Source organism: Electrona antarctica (genome assembly GCF_951216825.1).
Source record: "Electrona antarctica genome assembly, chromosome: 23".
Taxonomy (NCBI): domain Eukaryota; kingdom Metazoa; phylum Chordata; class Actinopteri; order Myctophiformes; family Myctophidae; genus Electrona; species Electrona antarctica.
Window position 1 is genome coordinate 14,069,976 of NC_136804.1, and position 27,283 is coordinate 14,097,258.

General features: G+C 43.5%; 1 protein-coding gene across 2 annotated transcripts in view; it reads left to right on the plus strand.

Moving 5' to 3' along the window:
• The window catches only part of plxna4 (plexin A4), a 300,862-nt gene that overhangs the window by 192,232 nt on the left and 81,347 nt on the right, over positions 1-27,283 (plus strand). For both annotated transcript variants that reach the window (XM_079493988.1, XM_079493989.1), the window contains exons 8-11: positions 2,856-2,979; positions 12,710-12,863; positions 18,705-18,804; positions 19,535-19,649. In XM_079493988.1, the coding sequence (XP_079350114.1) occupies positions 2,856-2,979; positions 12,710-12,863; positions 18,705-18,804; positions 19,535-19,649 (493 nt within the window). The remainder of the gene's footprint in view (positions 1-2,855; positions 2,980-12,709; positions 12,864-18,704; positions 18,805-19,534; positions 19,650-27,283) is intronic.

Consider the following 27,283-nt stretch of genomic DNA (forward strand, 5'->3'; position numbering starts at 1 on the left):
ACAATGACGCGTAATCTGGCTTTGATCATAAAGGTGACTATAGATCTCATCAACTCTATACTTTTTGAATATTGTATGTATTAGAGATGGTCTGATCTGCAGCAGAAAGGCAAGCTGTTTCCTAGTCCAGTGTTGCTGTTTTTGTTGTTGTAACAGCTGGCCTGGTAGCTCCGCACATTAACCGGTGTTAATATGATGTTCTGTATCACTAACAGTAGCACTTACTGAGATCAAACAGTTGGTACTACAGTGTCCGAGTCAGGTTGAATACAGAGGTCATTGAGGTCGGGACAATCTGCCGACACCCCATACCCAGCAGTGTGTGTCCGTCCTAAGAAACTTGGCTCCCCTTCCCTTGTCAGCGGGTGTTTCACGTATGCACGCACGCACGCACGCACGCACGCACGCACGCACGCACGCACGCACGCACACAGGTACCAGGAAGGCTGTTATTCATCAAAACCATCATTATTCCTCCATGCTCACTGGCTCATTTACATAACGAGGAAAACAAATTAGCCCTTTCTGCTTTCCCTAACGAGTGGAGTCATTTAGCCCTCTAATGATAATGTGTTAACAGAGTCAAATAGTGTCAGGTAATCCTATTGGACCGTACAAACTCTCATCTCGCGTCTGCTTGGCTTGTAATTGGTTGAACTCACTTCTATATGTAGATGCCGATGATCGAATTCACTCAATTATGCTGCGTGTGCTGTTTAGATTATAGATGTGCTTTTATACTATCTCTGACACATGTACGCACACTCACCTCCTATTTAGTCATCTCCTCTCCTAGTCTCCTGCGTGGCTCCCATTCAGGTTTTTGCTTGCAGTCAGTGTCATAGATAGAGAGATCTCTAGATACCTCCAGTGGTGTGAAGTAACTAAGTACATTTACTCAAGTATTGCACTTAAGTACAATTTTGAGATATTGTACTTTTACTCAACTGCAATTATTTGAAAACTTGTGTGTGTGTGCGTGTGTGTGAGTATTTTGAAGGCGCTCTGTGGATTTGCTGGCTTCTTGTTAATTGCACTGGAAGTTTTTTTTTGTTGGTCTAAATCAATAGGGGATTAAACTTGAAGAAGTTTACGAGGGGATTAGATGAGAAAGTGCATTTTGTCTGTGTGTGTGTGTGCCTCTGTGCATGCGCATGCATGTGCGCACGAGTGTGTGTGTGTGTGTGTGTGTGTGTGTGTGTGTGTGTGTGTGTGTGTGTGTGTGTGTGTGTGTGTGTGTGTGTGCGCGAGGTGGAAGTAGAGTGGAAACGGGATTGGAATAGTAATGGGGATGAGGTCGTATAACCACGGCTCAAGTCGGGCTCTTTCTCACAGAATGTTCTCCGGTCAACAATAGCAGATTTGTGTTCCTGGGGTATAGTATTGTGGTTGGAATGTACGGCTCAGTCACAAGGTCCTCGAGTCCTGCGAGGGGTCCCGAGGGAATCCCCCCCAAACACCCCCATCCCTGCAGCTCTCATAGCAGAGACTAATAGACTCAATAGCAAAGACATTAGCCGCCTAAACCCTATATAGCTGACCAGAGCACCTCAGGGCTCTATACTTTAGTGGTTCTCTTTTTTTTCGGTTTATGTGTATGTGTATGTGGCTACGGACCTCCATCAGAAAATACTTTTTGCCAGGGAGTCAGGGACCCTCCCCTCCTCCATTGAGGATTTTAAATTTTGTGTCCAAAACTATTACCCCAAAATGTTAAAAAATATATATCTTAAAAAAATACGAAAAGATTTAGATATTCTTTTTACATATCTTGTATGGGCTGGCCCTGGCACAAAATATTGTGAGATGCGAATCCGCAGCCAAATATACAGTAGGCTATATCAATGTGGGGACCCTTGACATGACAATACCAGACCTGATCTGGTATTGGGGGGGGGGGGGGGGGGGGGGGGTGGCGGTCTGCCGTTACAAAAGACGAGCCCTGCCCTCTTTCCGTTTGCGTTTCCCCCGCGGACCGGTTCCACTTCCACATATATAGAGCAGCCATTGTTTTACATGCATGCGACCGCTGCCTGCCTGCGTTGCCCCAGAGACCAGGTGTCTGTTCAGTCGCAGCTCCGCCGGAGAAATATGATAAATGCACTTTGTACGTCCCCTCTGTCAGGCAGGCAGGCAGGCAGGGAGGGGACATTCTTTCTTTCTCCCCATGGGTGATGCCAACAGGTGGGAAAGAGTAACCAACGGTCAGGTTACCTACCGGGTACTGAGAGGAGGTGTGTGTGTGTGTGTGTGTGTGTGTGTGTGTGTGTGTGTGTGTGTGTGTGTGTGTGTGTGTGTGTGTGTGTGTGTGTGTGTGTGTGTGTGTGTGTGTGTGTGTGTGTGTGTGTGTGTGTGTGTGTGTGTGTGTGTGTGTGTGTGTGTGTGTGTGCGCGCGCGCACATGCGTGCCTGTTCTACTAGTGGTGTCTAACCTCCCCTCCCCACACACACGCACAAAAATATTGTATAATTTCAGAAATAGACATTGTGAAGACCATTTTCCTGGACCTCACAAGAAAACATGGTTGTTCTACAGCTGTGGCTCAGGAGGTAGAGCAGGTCGTCCAATGATCCGTGGGTCGGCCGTTCGAATCCCGGCTCCTCCTGTCCACATGTCGAAGTGTCCTTGGGCAAGACACTGAACTCCACATTGCCTCCAATGAGTTGGTCGGTGCCTCGCATGGTAGCTTGCCACCATTGGTATGTGAATGTGGGAAGTGAGGACACTGGCGTCGACTGTTCGCCGCTTCACCTCCCAATGTATGAATAATTGGACCATTGTGTAAAATGTAAAGCGCTATAAACATGCAATCCATTATTAACACTGAGCGTCCTCTGCACTGTGTTGTCGTCCAGGTGCACCAGGAAGGAGAAGTGTGAGCGCTCGACGGAGCCTCGGCGCTTCGCCTCGGACATCAAGCAGTGCGTCCGCCTCAGCGTCCACCCCAACAACATCTCCGTGTCCCAGTTCAGCGTCACGGTGAGTTCCGCTGCTCCTTAACCCTCCTAGAACACTAAACACGGGTGATTTTCACCCGGACAATTATATTTTTGTAATTTTCTTAATGTTGCTGATGTCTGAGGTGGGTGGCTCTTTCAGTACCGTCATGATGCTCAGTGACATCATAGAAGGTAGGTTTGTTTCCCGGCCCTCATCCCTGTTTTTTGCAGGTGTTCGGGTGAATTTCATCCGTGTTTAGTGATAGTGTGATCCCATACACCCACTTTTTTTCCACTGGACCATTCTCACATGTCCCAAGGATGGGTGGAGTTCCCAGCTCCATTTCTTTTTTTTAAGGAATAGTTTTAACACAATATGCACGTTTTTCACCAGTTTTTCCCCCCTATGATAGGGCCCCCCATGATATCTATTTTTAGTTTTTTTGTGAAAAGTCATGATGAAATATTAAAGAAGAGTACCTCAAGTTGCCATGTAATGTTGCCAATATATTTTCATGAGAAATATGTGTTATGTAATATTTTACATTGGGTAAAATATACCCGTATTTATTTACCATTTAGTGATGGTGTAACAAACATTATGTTTAGTGTTCTAGCGTTCAGGTTCAGTAAACAGGGGGTCCGGGACCCTGAGCAGGTTCTCTGAGTCACTGCAGGGGGGCGCCAAATCTTTGTGTGATCAGTTATATATATACTGTATATATTTTACATTACCACTTCAACCCTAGCATCCCTATTCTGAGGATAACAAAAATAGCTGATCTACAAGCTCACAATGCCGTAGATCGGCTATTATTGCGAAAACAGGTTTGGAGTAGAGGGTAAAAAGAGCAGAAGAAGTATAAAGTGAAGTTTACAAATGATTGACGGTTTAAGTGGTGGCCGAACGGTTTGCGGAGCGGTCTTGATACCGGAAGGTCGCCAGTTCGTATCCCCGGACCGGCACGTTAAAATTACCACCACTGAAGTGCCCTTGAGCAAGGCATTGAACCACTACCATGAAATGTTCTATGAGCAGGGCCTGGCTGTAAACAAGTATCTGATGCTTAGTCCAGTTACCCTGGGTAAATATAGTAACTTTGCTTTGCTTTGCTTTGGTTAAATGTCTGAACATATTACACATTAACATGAATCCAACATGTCTGAGGATATATCGCTGTTGAACAATTCTATGAAGCTATCTATTCAAGACCCCTGCAGTAGACCAATACATCTGGTCTAATACCACTGGTTCCCAGAGTGGGGACCAGCCAGGGACCCCCAGGGGTCCTTGAGGAGGTTCCGGAGGGTCCCCGGCAAAAAAGAAACGAAGCTGCACTGCATGTATAACTTTCCTCTTCTGCCCCCCCCACCCCCCTGACAAAATATAACCACTTCTTGTATAAGTTATTACCATACAGATTGGACAAGATGTATTCATAAAAATGCAGATCAACTATTTTCGACAAAGGTACTTAAGTGTAGAGGAGAAACAGGAGGGGTTCTAGTATAGAGCCTAAGTATATAATGTACAGTGTGTGTAACAGATAACAGCTGGAGGTCAGTGTGTCACTGCCTCCTGATTGTTGGCAGACGTTCATTCACACCACTTAATTTCCATCCCCGCATTTATTTTTCTAGCCGTTTCCAAACTCGGCTGCCAAATGTGCCACATTTGGAAGTCATCGTGTTGCTTGTTAGGACTGTATTGATTGGTATGAAATGAATTCCACGCTGCCCAGGGGGGGGGGGGGGGGGGGGTTGCAGAGAAATCACACAATTTGCATTATGTTATGTGTCTGTTTAGTTATTATATTTGGAGCATTGCCCGCACACACATCCAAGCTTGTCCTACACGCAGTGTGATGACTCAGAGTAAAGGATGCAGATTCTTCATTTGCATATATACACACACACACACACACACACACACACACACACACACACACACACACACACACACACACACACCGTGTAGGATGTGACATGCGTTCAACCAATCTCGAGAAATGCCATCATCCTGCGGCAGAGGATCACACTAAACACACACACATGCATGTGCGCGCGCGTGTTGTCTATACGTGTGAGGGCCAAATGTCTCCACACAACGCATTCTCACTCCTAAGACAGCAAACGTTTGACTGGAAGGGGGGCTGAAACGGCGCATGTTGACTAGGGGGATCATAGATATATATAAACACTAGATGGCTCAAGGCGGAGTTTCTGACGTCGTTCACCCGGCAGCCATCTTACTTCGGGGCTACAGTACAGTATGTTCAATGGCAGCTCAAACAGAAACAGTCATAACTCGCTCAAATCTTGACGGATTTACAAACGGGTTGGTTTATTACAAACGTTGTCAACGTGGCTATGATTCAGGACGCTTATCTGCTTAATTTATGTTTTTTATATGAACGTCGTATAAAATCATATACGTATGCGCACGTCTCTGACGTTTATAACAAACCAAACCGTTTGAAAATCGGTTGAAAATTGAGCAAGTTATGGTCATTTAAGAGTACATGCCCCATAGACACAATGTTATGTGTCCCGAGGTAAGATGGCCGCCACGTAACGACGTCGCTCTCCATTGGCCAACAGCGCGGGTGAGCTATCTAGAGTTTATATATATCTATGAGGGGGATGAGTTACGGTCGGTTATGGCCCTATCGGGTCATGAACTGGAACTGGACATGAAGAGGACTTCACAACGCTCGGCGCGGGGACTCCACTTTAGACGGCCCACCACCTCCGTCGTTTATATACTAGAGCGGTGCCCGTTGGAGCTTCTACTGCGGTGCCCGTTGGGCACTGGCCTACTTGGAACGATACAAGTTGGAAATGCATGCCCCACCCCCACCCATATATTATGTCTGTGTCCCTTTTATGCCCAAATATGGAGTCAGGCCAGCTCCATATATGGACACTGGACAGGGGCCCTGTCCAGAGCCCTTTTTATAGCGGTTCACCGTGGGTCCGACCGACTCGACACCGGGCACTGCACCCCCTGTGGTGGGGTGAACGGTTCTCGAGTTACGTGGATTACAGATGTACACACATACGTACACACGCAGAGACTTGGTGCATTTATAGTTAGATAACTTATTTCAGTGGTCTTTTAAAGGCCTTATTTGAGACCTTTTACGTCTTGAGTTTGAGACCCCACTTCCGCATTCCTGGAGTGCAGAAGTAAGCCCGGGACTTTTAATGTTTGGCCACATTTTTGTCCCAAAAAGTCACGAAAGGGCATTTGGGGAAAGAGTGTTTCCCCACAAGCATAGTTTGTGAAATAGACATTGCGAGGACCATTTGCTTGGTCCCCATATAATAGAAATGGTTGTTAGTTAGTACAATTAGGATAATGATTCAGGTTGGGGTTAGGATTATAATATAAAGTGTTGGGGATTAGGGGGTTTAGAGTTTTCCCTATTTTATTTGTAGTTGTGTGGTGATTTCACAATCCAGTAAAATAGATGATCTTCAACCTCACAACGCATCGCAGCACGATACGTTGTGAGCTTATTTATCTGCTATTTTTAGGCTATTTTCAGCTACTTTCAATGTTGTCCTAAATGAAATCCTCACAAGAATAGTAATACATGCCGGTGCGTGCGTGTGTGCGGTCCTATGCTGCCAGTTGGAGAGTACCTTGCTCTCTCATTCCAAACTGAATATCCCCTGTGGGGGCTCATAGCTTTCCAACTTTTCTAATCATTTCAACAAAGTTGATGTAAAAATGAATGTCTGATGCTTTGATAAACGACAGTATTTGTCACATTGCTAGTCAGCCTGCAGCGTTGAAAGCGCAGACTACATTTTGTATTTTTTTTTTTTGACGTTAAGACAACCTTGGAGCCCTCAGTGGTGCTGCATGTCAATTCAATTTCCACAGCAAACAGAGCAGTGGTTCTCTCTTGAGGGGTCCCCAGATGACAGTGAAGTGACAATTTAAGGACTTTTTACCCATTTAGACCTGAGATCAGATTCTAAAAATGTCTTCTACATCCTGACAGTTTTCTGAAAAAGCTATGTTTCTATGTCAGTCATTCTTCGATTTTAAAAAAATAGCAGACCTACAAGCTCGTAGTGAGCTTGTAGATCTGCTATTTTTCAATAGCTAAAGCATAACATAATGCTAACACCAAAAGGGGTTCCCTCCCAAAATGGGTTAAGACAATTTACAATTTAGGCATTTAGCAGACACTCTTAATCCAGAGTTACAGTATTTACAGTAAGCAAGAACAAAAATCATGGTAATACATCATGTACATAAAAAGGTCATCATGAATCATACGTAAGCTAAGAACCTAACAGTGGAATATCGATATAATGAAACTATGTACATAGTGCTATATCTACATGAAATGCTATCTAAGTTACTTAAGTCGAGCCTTTGCATACGCCTGAGACTTTTTTAATACCTTAATTAAATAAATACAAATAAGACCATAGGCCTATACTATAAATACAGGACAAACATTGACCAAATTGTCAAATGATATATGAAAGACGCAGAAATTGTGAAAATCTGCTATTGTCACAATAATATTTATCTGCGGAACCCCAGTTCAAATATGATTATTTTGGGGGTTTCGGTACTGAAAAGGTTGAGAGTCACTGAAATAGAATGTTTAGAAATGATTCTGAATGTCATAAATAAACAGTCTGGTTTTCTGAGGTCAAGCCTGGATGACTGCGTGTCACAGCCAAGCATGTTTGGTTTACCCAGAGATACACTTCCTCTAATGATATTCATGGAGTCTCTCTCTCTGTGTGTGTGTGTGTGTGTGTGTGTGTGTGTGTGTGTGTGTGTGTGTGTGTGTGTGTGTGTGTGTGTGTGTGTGTGTGTGTGTGTGTGTGTGTGTGTGTGTGTGTGTGTGTGTGTGTGTGTGTGTGTGTGCGTGTGTGTGCGTGTGCGTGCATTTGTCCTCCGTGTGTCTGTGCGTGTGTGCCCTCCGTGTGTGTGTGTGTGTGTGTGTGTGTGTGTGTGTGTGTGTGTGTGTGTTGCCTTTGGAGAGTGTTTAACCTTTTCCCTGTAAGCGGGCATCACCCAGATGTGGTACAGCGGGCACACATCCCATCCATGCCCTCCGGCAGACCCTTGACCCTTTGTGTTATTCAATATTTGTTTGAAAGGATGAGTCTGAGGTCTTCCCCTAGAGTCCTAGACTCACATTTAGCCTTTGAAACCAGCCTATTTTTCTTTTAGAAAAAACAATCATTAATTTTGATCTTTTGGCTTCATGTCCCCTGGTGTTTGTTTGGTAAGCTTGATTTATAGAGATATCTGGTTCAATTTAATTTACTATTCCTGTGTTCCTATCTATTTTTAACATACATAACCAGCTCATTAATTATAAGTTCAAACTGTAGTTAAAAAATAATATCACACATACAGTAATTCATTATATTATGTCAAACTGTATGTAAAATGGGTAAAACGGATTTCAGTTTAATTATGAAATAGATGTTTTTTCACACAAAAGGTTGTTTGTTAAGTTTAGTTTAGTTTTGACTACTTTCGGCCTAACATAACAGCCTGCTTGGTGGTCACTGGTCACAGTCATAGAGAACTGAAGTCTGACATCACTGCCGCTAGAGGGCGCTATATCGCCCTGGGTCACAGCATTATTTCTCCTTTTGGAATCCAATAGAATCGTGGCATATAAGTGACATAAGACCTGTGTTCCAGAAAAAGACAAACCAACCCGGCGATTTTACTCATATTGTTCATGAAGCATCAACTGACAGTGGAAAAGTACTAATTATATTATTATAGAGTAAGACTAAGAACATATATTTTCTCTCTCCAAACACAGACGTTATCAAATGTAACTCAATATCATAAGTGCCAGAGTCTCACACCTGACAAATTCGTGGTGGTTTGTTTATTTTTTGGAACAGTGTTCTTACAGTAGCCGATACCAGTAAGACGCCCTGAGGGCGAGAAGCGACCTTGCCCTAAAAACCTCCCCCTTTAGGGCAGGTCGCGTGCACACATCCGCCTGGGTGACGGCAGGCTGCTGGGCGAGGGCTGGTGATTTGGCATGGAGGGTCAGATCAACATATGGAATTAATTCTGTACTGGCCATATATGGAGCGTGTTTTGAGTGTACAGAGTTTGATGAGTTTAGATCAACATACGGAATGTCAGAACAGCTCAGCTCCATATATGGAGATCTAAGGGTGGCAGTGTCAGTGTCTTGAGTGTACAGGGTTTGATGAGGTCTGGCCATATATGGAGCATGTGTTGAGTGTACAGGGTTTGATGAGTTTAGATCAACATACGGAATGTCATAACAGGTCAGCTCCATATATGGAGACCTATGGCAGTGGGGGCAGTGTCTTGAGTGTATTTTCACAGCTTGTTAAACTTTTTCTTAATTTATTTATGGAAATGACTTATATATTTTTTTAAAGTATGAAAAATGTTTAAAAATGTTGCGCATCGTTTTTATTTGATCTATACAACTGGCTTTGTTTGTGCGCAAAAAATGAGCATGGTTGCTACGGTCACCCAGTTCACCCGGGTGTGATTTAATTACGTCAGAGCTGATTTCATTACGTCAGAGCTGATCAGGCTATATAATACCTTACACCACTCAGTTCACACGGGTGTGATTTTTTTTTTAAATATAGGAAACGGAAAAGCGGTCTGCGACCCAAAGATGGGCCCGAACCCACTGTTTGTGTCAATGTTTTCAACACTTGAGTGTATAGTTAATATTCAGACCTTTAAAATACATTTCAACACTTACACCGGTGTCTTTTGATCGGTTTATTAAGAATTATTGAATACAACATAAACATAGGCCTAACACAACATTTAGGTGACACACCCATAAATGTCTATACAGCTTTTGACCCCATACATTTCACTGCTTTTAGAATATTTGCATGAACGAACGAATTGACTTTTGAGCAGCAATGCACACTCGTAAAGACGACCAGGGCAGGTCAGGTTGTGGCCTCCTGGTGGCGCTATAATAGGCCATTTCTGGGTGCCATTTCTTCTTACGCATTGGATGGCAAATGGATGATTTTGAGGCATTTTGTTCCAAAAATGTGTTTTGAAAAAATCCACCTGTTGGTGGTGCTGTAACAGGCCAATGTGAAAAGGGTGGGATATATTCCTCAGCCTAGTAGGAAAGTCTGTGAAAGATTTCACGTAAATTGCACGCTGCGTTCATGCTTCTTGTTCAAAACGGGCCAATCCTGCAAACTTTGAAAGCCAATATAGCCAATTAGGATGGAATATGAAATATCGGACAGATCCGTCTTGAACACATGACTATAGAGATACTGTGTAACGATTTGCGGCATTTTTGGACAGAACCTGGAGGACTAATATAAAAAAAAGTTTTTTACAAAAGTTCGCCTCCTGGTTGCGCTATAACAGGCAAAGTTTGGGGCAGAGGTTCATCGTTGGCATCGAGGGAGTGTGTGTGCAAAATTTGGCATCGACCGGACGGACGGACGCACACACACACAAAGCAAAGCAAAAAAGCAAAGTTCTTTGTTTACCCAGGGTGAATGGACTAAGCTCGAGATGCTTGTTTACAGCCAGACACACACACACACACGGACAGAGTGCAAAACATACTCTCTCCCCGAGTCCCCAGGCCTTCGGCCTGGTGGAGACAATTATTAGTTAGTAGTCAGGTCTAGTCAGGTATAGGTCTAGGTCTAGACAATACACCTGCAAATAAAATATAATAGAAAGAATGAACATTGTTACTTTCTTATAACACATTCGGTCAACATGAATGAAGTTACCAGACAGAGCACATAATTATATCACATTTACCATTTCCCTTCTGGTCTCTTTTGCAGTACAGAGGCCGTTTATCTTATGCAAATGTTCCCCACGATGTGACGAGAGGGAGCGTGTGAGTCACATCATCAAGCATCTGGTTGGAACAGCGGAGCGCCGCGCGGCAGCCACGGTTTCACACCACTTTATGCTGTAATTTACATTCTCTAACGGGGACCAGAGCAACGCCTCCAATGCGTGCAACCCATTCATCATATCAGTGCATATCAGTCTAGCCGACTTATCTGGCCCTGTTCTGTGATTGAGGGGATGAGATGAGATGGCGGCTTCGCCACATTTGAATAATATTCGACACAATTGTGTTTCTTTTTTTTTTCTTCTTTTTTTCCCCTTTTTTCATTTCACCATGGCAACGCCAAAAAAAACACAGCGACCCCATCATCATCACATATCCTCTAGCATTAGGTACGCTGCATTATATGAACCGGGAGGAGGTCGTGCACGCGTGTGTCTTTGTGTGTGTGCGTCAGTGCGCTCGCTCTTATCTTCATATTCGTGCGGCCCTGCCGCAGTGACTGGCTTCCAACGTAATTGAAGAACCTCTAGGCTGGCTGCGGCGTTCGTTCCGTTCCTTAAAGGGAAAAAAGATAAATAAAGGGAGGATGAGAGCGTTAAGGCCGTGAGAGAGGGGGGGGTGCAGGGTTAAGAGAGTGTGAGAGTGAGGAGAGACTTCGCCACGTATTGTCCATCTTTAATGGGAGGCTCTGTGTGTGTGATGTCGGGAGTCGTGGCTTTCCTTCTTTTCATTAAACAGCCAATATAAAAACAGCTCAGGTCAGCCGTTCTTCCCCTCCTCTCGTCTCCTCTCCTCTCCTCTCTGAAGAAGCGTGCAGTGCGTCACACGTGCACCATTGGAATGAATGGATGCCGACACCCAGACCAGATCCCCGCCGCTGCAGATGTGCGCTTTTTTCCCTTTTCTCCCGTCAATACAACCCCGAGCCCCTCCCGTCCCCGTCCCCTCCTCTAGCACGGTGTTTTATTTTCTCCCTGTTCAAGGAGAAGCTCTCCCCCCCCCCCCCCCCCTTCTAAAGTCACACGACGGCAGAGAGTGAGGGAGCGTGCAGCTTACACAGCACATTTTCAGACCAGGAGAGAGAGAAATCTGCATTCTTTTTTCTTCTTCTTTTTATCCCCCTCTCCCTGCTCACCACCGGCAGTGGTTGAAAGTAACTGAGTATGTTTGCAAGAGTATTGTCAGTTTCCAATAGCATACGTTTAAGTTCTGCCCCACTACACCTCAGATCCAAATATTGTACTTTTACTCCATTACAATATTTGAAAACTTTAGTTACTAGTTACTTGAGATTTGGAGTATTATTGCAAAACATACAGTAACCACTTCAGCCCTATATACATTTCGGCCATTTGAAAATAGCTGATCTAGAAACTCCAAGCTCAAGTGTCAAATCCATGTTTCAGGGGAGGGGCATTTGCCCATTTAAGGCATTGGTAAAGGCCAGAATCAGAGTGAACTGTATCTACTCATGAATGATGTTAAGTTAAAAAACCTTAACAGGGGCGCTAGCTCCTCCTATGTCCAGCTTTGTGTGTTAGTGTGAATCATAGCGATGATTTGATTGGCTGATCACCAGATAGAGATGATTAGTATTATAGTACATATTGAGGAAGACGGAGAAGTGAAGGCGCAAATTGCCATTGCCCGGAATGTGATGATGTAGGAAGATGTATGATGACAAGAGTGCCCCTCATTCACAAGCAGTGGCGCTTCAATGAGGCTCTGTGTTCTGTTGTGGAGGAACAGTTGGTTTCACTTTTTAACTACGTGTTACTAGGTTTTAACTGATTTTTTATTTCTTTTGGTATGGTGTCATGTTCAAAAGGGCCATGATTTCTTATAAAATAAACGTGATCTCTCTCTCTCTCTCTCTCTCTCTCTCTCTCTCTCTCTCTCTCTCTCTCTCTCTCTCTCTAGCTGGTGCTGGAGGCTCACAACGTCCCAGAGCTCTCGGCCGGTGTGAACTGTACATTTGAGAACCTGGCGGAGATGGACGGCCTGGTGGACGGCAACCGCATCAAGTGCTTTTCTCCTGCTGAGAAGGAGGTCCCGCGCATCATCGTGGACAAAGGTAAAGGCAGCATGCAGGTGGAAAAAGTACTCAAATTTTTTACTTTAGTGAAAGTAGTATCAATACTGTAATAAGTGTAATATAGAAATATTCCATTGCGAGTAAAAGTCCGGAATTCAACATTTACTTGAGTAAAAGTACAAGCATCAAAATGTACTTAAAGCACCAAAACGTAGAAAGTACTCAAGTTTTCAAATGTAAGTAACTAGTAGTAACTAATGTTTTCAAATAAATGTAGTGGAGTAAAAGTATACATTATTTGCCTCCGAGATGTAGTGGAGTAGAAGTAAAGGTATTGGACAATGGAAATACTCAAGTAAAGTACAAATGCCTCAAAACTTACTTAAGTAAATGTAGTTACCGGTAGTTACTTTCCACCACTAGGTAAAGAGGCATGTATCATGGTTACACACCCGATCCTGCTGTTTGAAGTATACAATCAAAGTACAGTATTTTTTTCTGTGACCCGATCATTCATTCATTCATTCATTCATTATTTTCTGGGAGATCATTGAGGGATTACACATAAGTAGCCTTGCCGAGCCATGAGGCAGGAGCCTATCTCCTGTTTCTGTAGCGTGAGGCAGCTTGATGTACAAGTACACCCCCTGGACATGACGCTAGTATGTCACAGGGACTTACCCCCAATCCAACCCTTGATGCTGAGTGTCAAGCAGGGAGGCACTGGGTCCCATTTTTAGAGTCTTTGGTATGACCCGGCCGGGGATTGAACCCCAACCTCCCAGTCTCAGGGCGGACACTCTAACCACAAGGCCACTGAGCTGGTGTCTACATACAGTAGAAATAAAAACAAAGAAAGACAATAATTATGTTGACAACGATCAGTAAAATCAGTTGTGCACAGTACAGGTAATGAACGGTTATTTAAGTACATTCCTAAAATGGCCAATAGATGCTATGGGTATTCAGTTTGAGATCTTGTTGCAAGTGGTTCCAAGAACCAGGTGCACCAATACTGGAAGCATTCTTTCCCTGCAGTTCAGATTTGGCACGAGGAACCTGAACCTGAGCGAAGCTTGTAGATCTGCTATTTTTTTTGGCTAATGTCCCATTCAGAAGAATAGGGCTCAAGTGATGTAAAAAACAAATGTTCATATCACACAAACATTTTGATGCCCGGATCGGGAAATATCAGTATCGGCAGATACTCAAAATCAAATGATCGGACTCGGATCGGGAGCAAAGATATGCGATTCGGACATCCCTATAGAGTTTTATATGGACATATAATGATTGATTGGGTCCTCATGGGTCCATAGGGGTAAATCCATTTCAGATATACACTTTTCCCGAAAAATAGTTTGGGAATCAATGTTCTATAGAAATGTCCCCATTAGCATGTCACCATTTCCACACCTTTCATGGGAAATAAGAAGGTGGAGTATTTGTGACAATATTCATTTGGTCGGATGAGAGAGAGAGAGAGAGAGAGAGAGAGAGAGAGAGAGATTTTGATCCTCTCATTCATCTCTTCTCTGCGCTTGGTTAAGCCCAGTCTAATTGACCCCCCCCCCCCCCCCAATCTGTACTGCCCTGCATGCTTCTGATGGCTTCTCATGTCGGCATAATGAAGACACCATCCTGGAAATAAAAACACCTCACTCAATAGGGGAGAATATGGAGATGTATCTAATAACGTCTCTGTCTGACTCTGTGTGGAAAGCTCATAATGTCCAAAATGCACGATTCTAATTCAGTAGCATCAAAAGTAGCAGATCTACAAGCTCAAAAGTGCGTCACTTCGTGCCACGTTTCGAGCTGGCGAATCTGCTACATCTGATGCTTTTGTGTGACACAGTAATTTACAAAAAAACTAAAAAAGGCGATAGTGACGATACTGTATACACCTTGTGTTTGCTTGCCAGCTTCTGTGTTTAGTGACTCACAGATTGTTTTGTTGACGGTTGTTTTATCATCTCACTGTGGAAATAGGGGCATAATCGCTGCCGCTGCGTGGAAAAACCTTGGAAAAAAATGTTTTAATGGATCCATTGTACTCATTCTTTAGAGTCACAAGCTCTTGTTCATTTCTTTCATTGGTATTTATATAATATATAAAAAGGCCACAGACAGACCCTTGTTGTGAATAAATGTATGGTAGAGTATGTTAATACAATATAACTTACAAATACAATTGGGGTAGGGTTGTATTTGGTCTCCCCGCTCTTTTATTGAGACATTTAGATTGTGTCAAAAAGTCTCTGCTATTTTTTTGCTACGTTTGTGTGACACCGTAGTGTATGACACAGTTGGGGCATTAATACAATATAACTTACAAATACAATTGGGGTAGGGTTGTATTTGGTCTCCCCGCTCTTCTATTGAGACATTTAGATTGTGTCAAAAAGTCTCTGCTATTTTGTTGCTACGTTTGTGTGACACCGCAGTTGGGCATTAATTCATGGAAGCAAAAACTTGAACTATGGACGTCCAGTACAAGCTTTCCTCCCTGACAGCAGCGATAATGTAAAGTGAGTGATTAGATGAGGGTGTGGCTGCAGACTGCACGCAGGCGGCCGCTGGCGCACCGCGCAGGCAGCGCGGCATGAATAATGATAACTTTATAGACTGTAATAGAGAGGTGGAGGGACGCAGGCCACCATGAAATTACAGTACAGAGAAGACCTGCCGGGCACATGCACGCACACACACACACACACACACACAGGGCCCGCGTGGCTGTGAGTGTCGCATGATGTGAATTGCATCACCACAAGCTCATTTACGCACGGATAATGGGTATCCACAGGCCTTCTAGATAATTGTGACCATGCGTACTGTGTGTACACTAACACTACTGTAACTGTCCATGCACTAGAGCAGGGGTGGGCAACTTTGATGATGGAGAGGGCCACAATATTTCCACACTCACTCCAGAGGGCCACATTGCATATTCCTGTCGTAGCAAAAATAGCCGATCTACAAGCTCTCGCGCTCGTCTCACGAATGCGTCGCTAAGCGACGCGTTTTGAGCTGTAGACATTATTTTTCGCTATTTTTCTATTGGAATCCTGAAAAGTAACATTTTTATTTAATTTCAAATGCCTTTAATTACAGATAATACAGTTACTACAGCTAATTACAGTATTCCGATATTAACCTGAGGGCCACATTAAGTGAAGGTGCATGGGGGCCGCCAGATGCCCATGTATGCACTAGAGCGGTGGTCTTCAACAGGGCGTTAAGGTTACCATTTGAACCCTATAACATCTCTATTCTGGAGGATAACTTATTTATTGTAGGCACACCTACAATAAATTGTAACTTAAATTTGTTCCCCCAAATTTGATTATTTTGTTCAAATTGATTATTTCTCACTATTGATTAAAGGTGTAGTTAGTTCACCCAAAACTTGACATATTGTCTATCGATTACACACACCATGGAGCCTTGATTTCAGGCAGATGTTTTTCGTTTTTGTCGCATTCCTGAGCCAATCATTTGATGACCAGCGGAATGATGCTAATGTCTCCGCTATAGAGGGTCGCAGTCCCACCCCCTACCAGGGCCCAGGAAATGATTCCCCGTTCATTTTCCTCATAGACATTTCAAAAAGTATTTATTTAAAGACCTTTTTAGCCTCGTACAAAGCCAACTCGAGTTGTGACAAATCATGACAACAAACTAAATAATAATTCGAAAGAAGAAGAAAACGGCAGGTTACAACACTTTTTTTCTTGTTTTTCTTCTTTGTAATTATTTGTTTGGTCCAAAATATTGTGTTTATTGTCATGATTTGTCACAACTCCAGTTGGCTTTGTACGACGATTAGCTGAGGAATCCGACAAACACAAAACGTTCTCCATGAATTCCAGGCTTCATGGCGTGAGTAATTGATAGAAAAGAAGTCATTGTTTGGGTGAACAACTCCTTTAAATCGTTTAGTTTGATTAACCCAGACACCAAACTGTACTGTACAGAAATGCATCACGTCCAGCGACCCATGAAATATACAGTATGCCTTTAAACCTATCAGGCCTTTAAACCTAACCCCGAAATACCTGATCCCAGCCTGAATCTGTTTTTGCTCCACAAATCATTCTTAGCCATGAATTAATGATCCCGCAAGGTCAACTTTGACAGTTTAATACCATGCGTGTGGGGACCTAAAATCTCCCACGCGCATAGTAACACACATGTCGCACGCACACATGTCACACGCATACACGCGTACACACACACACACACACACACACACACACACACACACACACACACACACACACACACACACACACACACACACACACACACACACACACACACACACACACACACACACACACACACACACACACACAGTCACACAGTCACACACACAGTCACACACACGTACACACAGGGACACACACTCATTAGTCGAGGAAAGAAGACAAGAGGTATAAGGCAGCTTCAAGGTAACATTCAGGTAATTAGGACACAGAGCCATTGTCAGCAGAGCTTTACAATGATTGATGAACGAGAGAGAGAGAGAGAGAGAGAGAGAGAGAGAGAGAGATGGAGCTGTAACTAGAGGAAGGAGTGGTTAGATATGTGAATGTTCTGTTGAATTAAACATGAATTCCTTCATTAGAGCAGACAAAGGGACACACCGTGTACAGTATAGACACTCAGATGCACTTAAGGATGCACACGTGCATGCACACACACGTACCACGCACACACACACGCACGCACGCACGCACGCACGCACGCACGCACGCACGCACGCACACACTCATTCACTGTGCATACACACACCATGCATACACAGACATGGTATTTTCAATCCCCTTGTTCAGTTGGCAGACAGTCTTTTAAGACTTTTAACTCATGGGGATTGATCAGGGTGTGTGTGTGTGTGTGTGTGTGTGTGTGTGTGTGTGTGTGTGTGTGTGTGCGTGTGCGTGTGCGTGTGCGTGCGCGTGTGCACACATTGCCTTTCAGAAGAGACTGCACATCTGTTCGTTAGAAGCTTTCTTTTCCTGTGCGACAGGTTAAGAACCTGTAGCTTGTTGCCATGCACGGATAGAACTTCTTAATGCTGCAACTTATTTTAATAAAGTTATTTTAAACCATTCTGCTATTGTTAATACATTTTAACTACATGTGCAGAGGGTGGAGGTGGTCTCCCTGCTCATCCATTGAGACATTTAAAACATGGGGTGGTGTTGACAATGTCAATAAAGTTATTTGAAGCAGACAACACCAGGTCCTTTCCCCCTCAGCAGGCGCCTGGCCAGGGGGAGGCATTATAGAGACCAGGATTACTGCATGTTTTTTGTGAGGGTACTAGTACTACCTACCTATAGGGGACACGGGGAGATCATGCAAACTCCACACAGAAAGGCCCTTTTGCCAATCCCACTTTTTCCCAGTTTTTATGTTGCTTGATTCAGTATTTACATATATTATAATTTATCAGACACATCCCCTTCCTATACAAACCCATTGTAACTGCAAGCTCCATTTTAACCACCCTGGTTCTTGTAACTGATATTGTCATCTAATTCAGTTTGTCTTTTTTTATGGTAATATGAGAAAACATGGCCCCCTCGCGTATTTGGAGGGTAGTATGAGTCACCAAGGGTGGGGTTTTTCCATGAATCTATCATGGTTACAATGGAGTTTCTGATAAAATATCAGATATCTAAATACTGAATCAAGCCAGTTTGAATGTGAAATATCCCGTTAAAGAATAGTCCCTTAAGAACAGCCATCATTACATTTTTTTTTAAACTCTGTTTATCTCAAGTTAATTCATGGACTTTGCCTTGCAGAGTAAAATCGTTTTTGTTTGTTCTTCTGTCTAACTGATGTAATGCCTACTCTGTCCACCAGGTGACCATCAGATAGTGCAGCTCTACCTCAAGTCCAAGGAGACGGGTCTGGCCTTCGCCAACACCAGCTTCGTCTTCTACAACTGCAGCGTCCACAAGTCGTACGTCTCCCATCCTTCCTTATTATTGGTATTTTTTGCCCCCGAAGGAAAAGTTCATCTACTAAATTATCTAAATATATAGAATGCATGTCTCTGCACGGATGAACACATCAAACTATGCACGTCACTGATCGTGTTGGTCGTTCAGATATAGCGGTTTTCCAGAAGCGCCTATCTGATTGATTGGTTTTATTTGGTGCCAGAGGGCTTTTTTCCTCCAATTGTGGTCCTCCATAAAAGACAAAAACAAACACTAATAGGGCTCCATCTTGCGCCACCCTTTATCCCTTATCCCTAAACTTATTTGCCATTTTCTACTATTTTAAAACATTTAAAAATAGTTCAACTAGCCAATCTACATCGACACGTTGTTAGCTTGTAGATCGGCTATTTGTACTATTTTTAAATGTTTTAAAATAGTAAAAAATGGCAAATAAGTTTAGGGATGAGGGGTAAGGGGTGGCTCATGATATAGGGCTAAACCCCATAACAAATAAACAATACATTAGACATATATATCAGAAACTAGACTCTAACAATGTGCAGTGAATGCAATTGTACATATTTTAACCTATAAATGTGCATGCAGTCAATGCATGTAACCTTAATAAAGTGATATGTACCTACACTATGTAGTATATATAATATATATATTATAATAAAGTTAAACAGTTAAAATAATGAGGATGTGTGTATTTAATGCTTTGGGTATACGTGTGTCGCCCACCAGGTGCTTGTCGTGCGTCAGCAGTCCGTACCAGTGTCACTGGTGTAAGTACAGACATGACTGCACCCACGACCCTAAAACCTGCTCCTTCCAGGAGGGACGAGTTAAGAAGCCAGAGGTGAGTTCTGTCCCTTACGGGTCCATATTCACTTGTTTATTTATAAAATATATATATATATTATGCCCCATGCAGAACCCTGGTCGAGGTCCCTGGACCCCACTTTGGGTCTACGGTCCTAGTTTATTTTTGAGGGGTGCTAGCCCTGCCTATGCATGTCCAGCTTTGAGGGTTTGTTCGCACACAAACATTGTGTTAACACAACCATTGAATGCCATTGACAATGAATGGCCAGCTTTGAGTGTTTGCGTAAACACAAACAGTGCGTAACACAAACACTAAAGTGAGAGGACGCAAATTGTGATTGGCTGGAATGAGATGATGTATTATGATAAGAGCGGCCCTCACTTCACACGGGTGTGATCCAGCATTTGGTGTGTGTGCTCAAACTTTGTCCTACACAAACAATAAATTCCCATTGACAATGAATGGACAATTTTACGTCATAGTGTCTGAGCAAATATAGACATTTTGTCTATTTTACGTCATGATGATGTACGATGATATAAGAGTGCCCCTCACTTCACACGGGTGTGATTTTTAAATTCCACACTGATTTTGGATCAGGACTCGGTATTGACCAATTATGCTATCAGAATCTGTATCGGGGAGGGAGATATCACACTCGTGTGAAGTGAAGGGTGCCCACTGTGGCTGCCACATGACATTACGGGGAGCATGCTGAAGCTTTTATCTTTGTCTGATGTGTCTTCACGTCGCTGCTGGCGTCCATTGAAAAAGAACGCTAGCCTATATCTTTGTATCGTATACCGCCAGTGTGAACGGTAGTCTTAAGACAGTGAATTAACTCAGCTGTCAGAGGTGGTACAGCTAACACAGCTGCTGCCTATATACAGCCTTGATCCTCCAGAGAGAGAGAGAGAGAGAGAGCTAGAGACAGAGACTAATCTTTCTACTGTGCTGGAAACACGCTTGGAGAAATGTTTGACCAGAGAGAAGACAAACATCCATCAGGGTTGGGGGGGATGGGGGGTTTCATGTACGGCACTGTTGTAGCTGTATGAGGCTCTTGTACCGTACATACTGCGTATTAAACGGGTTGAGAGGTACCTTTCAGAGCCGCAGCGCTTCCATCTGGCAACGTGCACTTCTTGGCGTGTACCGGCTCTTGACTGCACATCAAAGAGGGCGGTGGCAGGCGGCAAAATGAAGGCGTTTCATCTCCCCCTATCCCTATTCCCAGCGACAGCTTAGGCTGTGTGAATTATCAATCAGTATTGGCAAGCGGTCCTATTCCCCTCAAAGCAGAGCCCAGTGTAATTAGGCTTCTCTGCTGCAAAGGACAAGCTACTCTCTGGTTAGGGTGCATGTATGTCTCATATCTCCTCTCCTCTCCTCTCCTCTCCTCTCCTCTCCTCTCCTCTCCTCGTCCTCGTCTCTTTTTTGTGACGCACGCACGCACGCACGCACGCACGCACGCACGCACGCACGCACGCACGCACGCACGCACGCACGCACGCACGCACGCACGCACGCACGCACGCACGCACGCACGCACGCACGCACACACATACACACAGTGTTTTCCTTCTCCCCCACACACACTTGCCACCGTGCTTCGTAGAAACTGACGGATATATTGGTCTGGGGGGGCGGGAGGGGGCGATATGTCAGTCATTATTTGACTTTTTGGACGTCATAGAGCGCTGTTTCCCAAACAGGGGGTCAGGACCCTTTCGTGGGTCACGGACACATTTTTATGGGTCTGTTTATTTATTTTTTACTAATTTATTTTTTTAGTATTATTTTAAAACATAAAAAAAAAAACATTCCCAAAAAAGCAAAACATTAAATGAATTAAAAACAAAATTAAATAATTTATTTTCCCAGTAATTTCATGAAGAAATCAAAGAAACAAATAAAATAAATAGCAGTAATGAAAATATCTACCAGCTCACAACGCGTGAAGTGACGCATTGTTATTTTCACTAGTTTAAGTCCCTGGCAAACATCACATTTCTTTTGTGGGTCTTGAGCTGAAAATAGTCACATGTGTAGGCGGAGCCCCGGCATGCGTATTTGTGTGCTTAGTTTCCAATTAACTCACACCGATGTAAGTATTGACCCATGGGATAATAAGCTGAATCCCATACCTAGTGTGTGTGTGTGTGTGAGGACAAAGCGTAAATACGGTCACTTGGTTATGAGCACGTTGGTTAGCGACGCCTTAACGATTGTCTTTGAACTTGTTGTTTCCGGGAGAGGAAAAAAGGCAGGTGTTTCACAGGCTTAATGAGGTTGTAATTTGCTTTTAATTAACCCTTATGATCCGAGGTCGGTGGGATTATTGGCTGGCGGTTTTAGCGGCGTGCACCGCGTTGAATTAATGATTTAGGCACGCACTCCGAACATGCATAATATGAACACCAACGTTATCGTCACTGCCGGGTTGGAAATCTTGTATGTCCACAAACCGTTTCCCTTTTTTAACATTTAAAGGCTCACTATATGTCACTTAATGATTCAAATGTAATTTTGTCCAATCTGTATGGTAGAGTATGTTAACTGGTTTATGGCCAATGACGTAATGGACGTAATGAAATCAATAAATCCATCATGGCCAATGACGTAATGGACGTAATCGATTGATTCCCAATAATCGGGAGCTTATTGTCGCAAAATTTAGCATTTTTTAGCTAATTTGGCTAACGGCCGATGTAATCTTCCTAAAACCGGCCGAAAATCCGTGCGTGCACGGTCGATCGCGCACGCGCGTGATCGCGCATGCATCGCTGCGTAAAATGCGATGCTTTGGGCTTGATTAGAGCTTAATTTGACTTAGTTATGAAAAATACGATGATAGCTTAGCATTCCGGACATCTGAGAGTGTAACACAGTAACAAAGCTACTGCCGGATATTTTGCTCCAAACCGGAAGTGGTCATCGTTCACTCGCTCTCTTTGGTCAGAATCGGCAAAATGGTGACGTTACCGCCACCATCAGGACTGATTGTCCCAATACTATAGTCTTGCCCCGTCAAAATGAGATATAGTGTGTATATCGCGGATTTTTCTATTGGCATTAAAATGACAAATTAAACATTTGAAAAATGCTGGCTGAAGGCACATTAATTAGTTAATTAGGTATGGCAATAAGAGGGTTTAATATAACTTATACAATTGGGGTGGTTGTATTGTCTCTCCTTGCTTTTCTATTGAGACATTTAGATCGTGTCAAAAGTCATGTCTCACCTATAGACGCAGGATCTGACACACGTTTCACTGCATTCAATTCCCACTCTTTTCCCTGCCAAGGTACTGGGGGCCTGGGGCTCCTTGTGTGTGTGCTTTGCTTCCTTCAGGCAGTGTTGCCATATGTCTCCTTATTATAAGCAACTTTTGACTTGTTTTTTTCTGTAAAGTCACTTGCAAATAAATTATTGGTAGTTGCTGGTTGAGTTTTTTTGGGTGTACAGTATAGTTGCTTATTTGGGCTTGCTTCCTAATGTTGTTTGAACCAGTGGTTCCCACAGTCAAGGAACTCCAGATTAATATGTAATTGTCCACAGACAAAATATTTTGTGCCTTTTTTTTATTAAAATGTTTAAAGAATATTCAAAATATTTTGATTTGTATGTGTTTTTAAATAACAGATGTATACAACCTCACAATGTGTCACTGTGAGCTTGTATAGATCAGCTGTTTTCATCTTGTGCTTGTTTTCATAGACCTGGGGCCCGTTTCACGAAACTTGGATTAACTAATCCAGGATTTAAGCCAAAACCAGGCTTGTTAAATCCTGGTCTGTACAGCCTGGTTTATTCCATTCCACTAAAGCCAAGCGAGGCTTAGAATGGGTGGATTTATCGAGCCAGGATCATAAAGCCTGGCTGAATGCAGAGCCTGGCTTTTCCTCTCTAGACCCATTTGGTGGAACACAGATTTACAGATCCTTCTTCTTCGTGGGGTATTATGGCAGTTGGCATCCTTAATAGTTGCATTACTGCCCCCATCTGTATATCTCAGTATCTTTACTAATCTATTCCAGACTTACTGATACAAGGACTTGCTTCTAAAATAAATACTGCTGCTGTAATTAAAGAGAGAAAACACTCTCAATAGTGGATAGACTGAATGATTAACTACCCCAAAAATATAGTCTACATTTTACCACTACTCTTAACTTAAAACTTCATAATGAAATTGTCATAATAAATAAATGTAATAGAATTCTTAATATTGTAAGCATAATGATATTGTAGCATGGTGATATTCGGCCATAACTCCCACCTCTGAGGGAGCTACCTTTGGGGAAGGGGGTTGTTGCCCAGACAGGGGCCAGACTGGTGAACCGTGGGTCATGGGTTCAATAGTGGGTGAAATGTTACAATGGTAATATGTTGTAAAACAATGAGTAATGGTAATATATAGTAATGTTTTCGCCTTTACAAAAAAAAATATATTTTTTTTTATAATATAATATAATATTTTTTCTTTACCACTTGCACCACAGCAAACAGGAACATTCACCAAAAGCAGATGATTTACAAGCTCACAAACTGTCATGATGAGGTTGTGCAGCCTATATATTTTGGTTCTTTGATTTGGTATATAGTGCTAAAATGTGTCCTTTAATGCAGACCGAATCAAACAAGGCAACATAAACCCATAATAAGTGTGGCAAAGGTCATTGGTTTGTGATCAGATTGACTGCCTTAATGAACAGTAAAGACATCAGGATTAGGTTAAACCTGGCTGTTAGCCTGGTCCGGAGCAGGCTAAATCCAAAGCATTAGTTTCCATGGTAACTAATGTAGCATCACTTTCATGAAACCGAATCAAGCCTCAACATATCGAGGTTAACTGGTTAAACTAATCTGGCAAGATTAACCAGTTTTCATGAAACCGGTTAATCGCTGATCCAGGATATATTAAACCAGGATATCTGTTAAATCCAGGTTTAATCTCTAATTCAAGTTTCGTGGAACGGGCCCCTGGCCACTTGTTGTTATCTTGCAAAACTGGCAACACAGCAAGAGAAAGAGGAACTTATGCACACATGTGTTACAGGAAAAAGGTGGATAAGAATTTCAGCGCTTGTGCAGGAAACCGGGTTCAAATCCAGGGTAGATGAGGAAAGTTACATATGCTGCTTTAAAATGAAAAATAACTTATCTTCAAGCTCACAATGTGTGGAGAGGTTTCTGCCTGACAGCAATGATATACACACAGGTACACACACACACACACACACACACACACACACACACACACACACACACACACACACACACACACACACACACACACACACACACACACACTCAAATTCCCAGGTTCCGCACAAAGGCGATGACGAGTCAACTTTGCTCAGGCGAAATAGGACGTGACCCCTCGGCGACCTCTAGCAGACGCACGTTGGGTGTTCTATTCCAATTAAAGGATTTGCGGTGGAAGCGATCTGAATAATCCTGCAGCGCATATATGCTAATGAGATGCTAATGAGTCAGATGCCGGAGCAAAGCCCTCCCCTCCTCCCCGACTGGGTTTGAGCCTGTGGTTAGTATGCGTGGTGGGGACAAGGGACAGCGGGGAAGGGGGGGGGGGGGTCTGCCGTCACCCTGGATCAGACCGCGGCGTGCACGCGTTGAAGGTCATGTGATCACCGTGAGCCCTCATCGCTGATGGACTCGCATGTCTAAACCATTAACGGCTCTGCGTCGTAACTTGTACGCCATATCAATGGTTAACGAGCTGTGGGAGCTGTGTTGATGGTACCAGTGGTGTCAAGTACCCCAGTTACAGTTACTCAAGTAGTGTTCCTAAGGGCCATTTTGATTGTCTTTTGTTTTACTTTTTTACTTTACTGGAGTGTGTTCAAATTTCAGTACTTTTACTTCCACTCACTACATCTAAGAGTACTTTTCACTTAACTGCAATTATTTGAAAATGCTAATTACTATAGGCCTAGTTACTTTTTTGATTTTGATTAATATGACAAAACATACACTAACCACTTCAGCCCTATAATCTTTGGCTATTTTCTGATTGGCTAATTTCTGAATTTGGAAAATGCTTCATAAATTCAATACTTCAGTATCTACTTGAGGACATGCATAATTATCGACCACGGCTTGGCTTTCCTGATACACACACGCACGCTCACACACGCTCACACACACACACACACACACACACACACACACACACACACACACACACACACACACACACACACACACACACACACACACACACACACACAGGCGCCCGCACACTGGCACATCCTGTTCTCTGTGATTTAGAAGAGGACGTGCCTCCACCTCACCCATACTGATCATGTATGTTTTGTATTGATCAGTATCAGAAATGCATTGATGTTTAAATGTATAGATCACCACGTGCCATTATATATCCTTGACCTATATTGACCAATTATCACCAGGTCTTGTTGATGATAAGGAGGCTAATTGACAGAAGCAATAGTCATCGGAAGAGATACCGGTAGACAGAATGATTGACGTGTTGCAAATAAATACACGTTACGTTAGAGGAGAGGAGAGGAGAGGAGAGGAGAGGAGAGGAGAGGAGAGGAGAGGAGAGGAGAGGAGAGGAGAGGAGAGGAGAGGAGAGGAGAGGCCAGGTGATGGAGGGAAAGAAGAGTGTGGATGATGGATGGATTTTGAAAGATTCCGAGGAGAGGGTTGAATGATGGGAGAGAGAGAGAGTGGTGCCTTTGCCCGAGGCTTTGTAGGAGACGATAAAAAACAGAGGCCATGATAGAGGGGGGGGGGGGGGGGGGGGTCTTCGTGAAAAACTTAAGATGCCCTCCTGCCTTCCACTGCTGCTCCAATTATGTTCTCTTCTCTGTCTCTCTGTGGTTTAGCAATGCTGCTTTTAAAGCTCTCTCTCTCTCTCTCTCTGCAGCTCTCTCTCTCTCTCGTTCTCTCCATTCCTTCAAACTATGCCAAGGGCTTTTGCATTCCTACTTAGTTCACACTCCTTCTTGTCTCCTTCGTGTCCTCCGTCGCTGTCCTCTCCTCCACCCCGGCCCGTCACACGTCGCCTTGCTCCCACATTAAGTATAAGTCCCGGCCTACAGGTTGAGTACCAAATTCGCACCAAAAATGCATGAGCAGTACTTGTGGTGCTTTGTGCGCTCGGTGAGCAGCTTCATTCGGGGTGGTCCGTTCTGTAGTTCTTCTAGCCTACTGCGCCCGCTGCGCCGCCATTGCCAATTGGCAATTAGCCTGAATAGCGGGCGGGCAATGTTATGAACAGGAAAAGACAATTGGATCCCATTTCTCCACACTTTCGCCTTCCTCTCTCTCCCTCCCTCCCTCCCTCACTCGCTTTTTAATTTTGACTCTCCAAATACGACCTGCATTGTACTTAGCAAAATGAAACCCCCATGAAAGCAAACATTTGTGCACCACCTCTTTAAACCCCCCCCCCACACACACACACACGCACAACCCCTGCCACGTGTCATTTTATCTATAATGACTTTGTGAATGGTGTCACCGAGTGTGTCACTCACTCAGTGCATAACCCAATCAAGTGGCTTTTAACCCATTGATGCCTGATGCAACGTATATGTTGTTCTACCCTTGATGCCGGCGCGCTCCCTGCGTCTCATTAGCTATTGCTATACATGTAGCAACATAACTATTT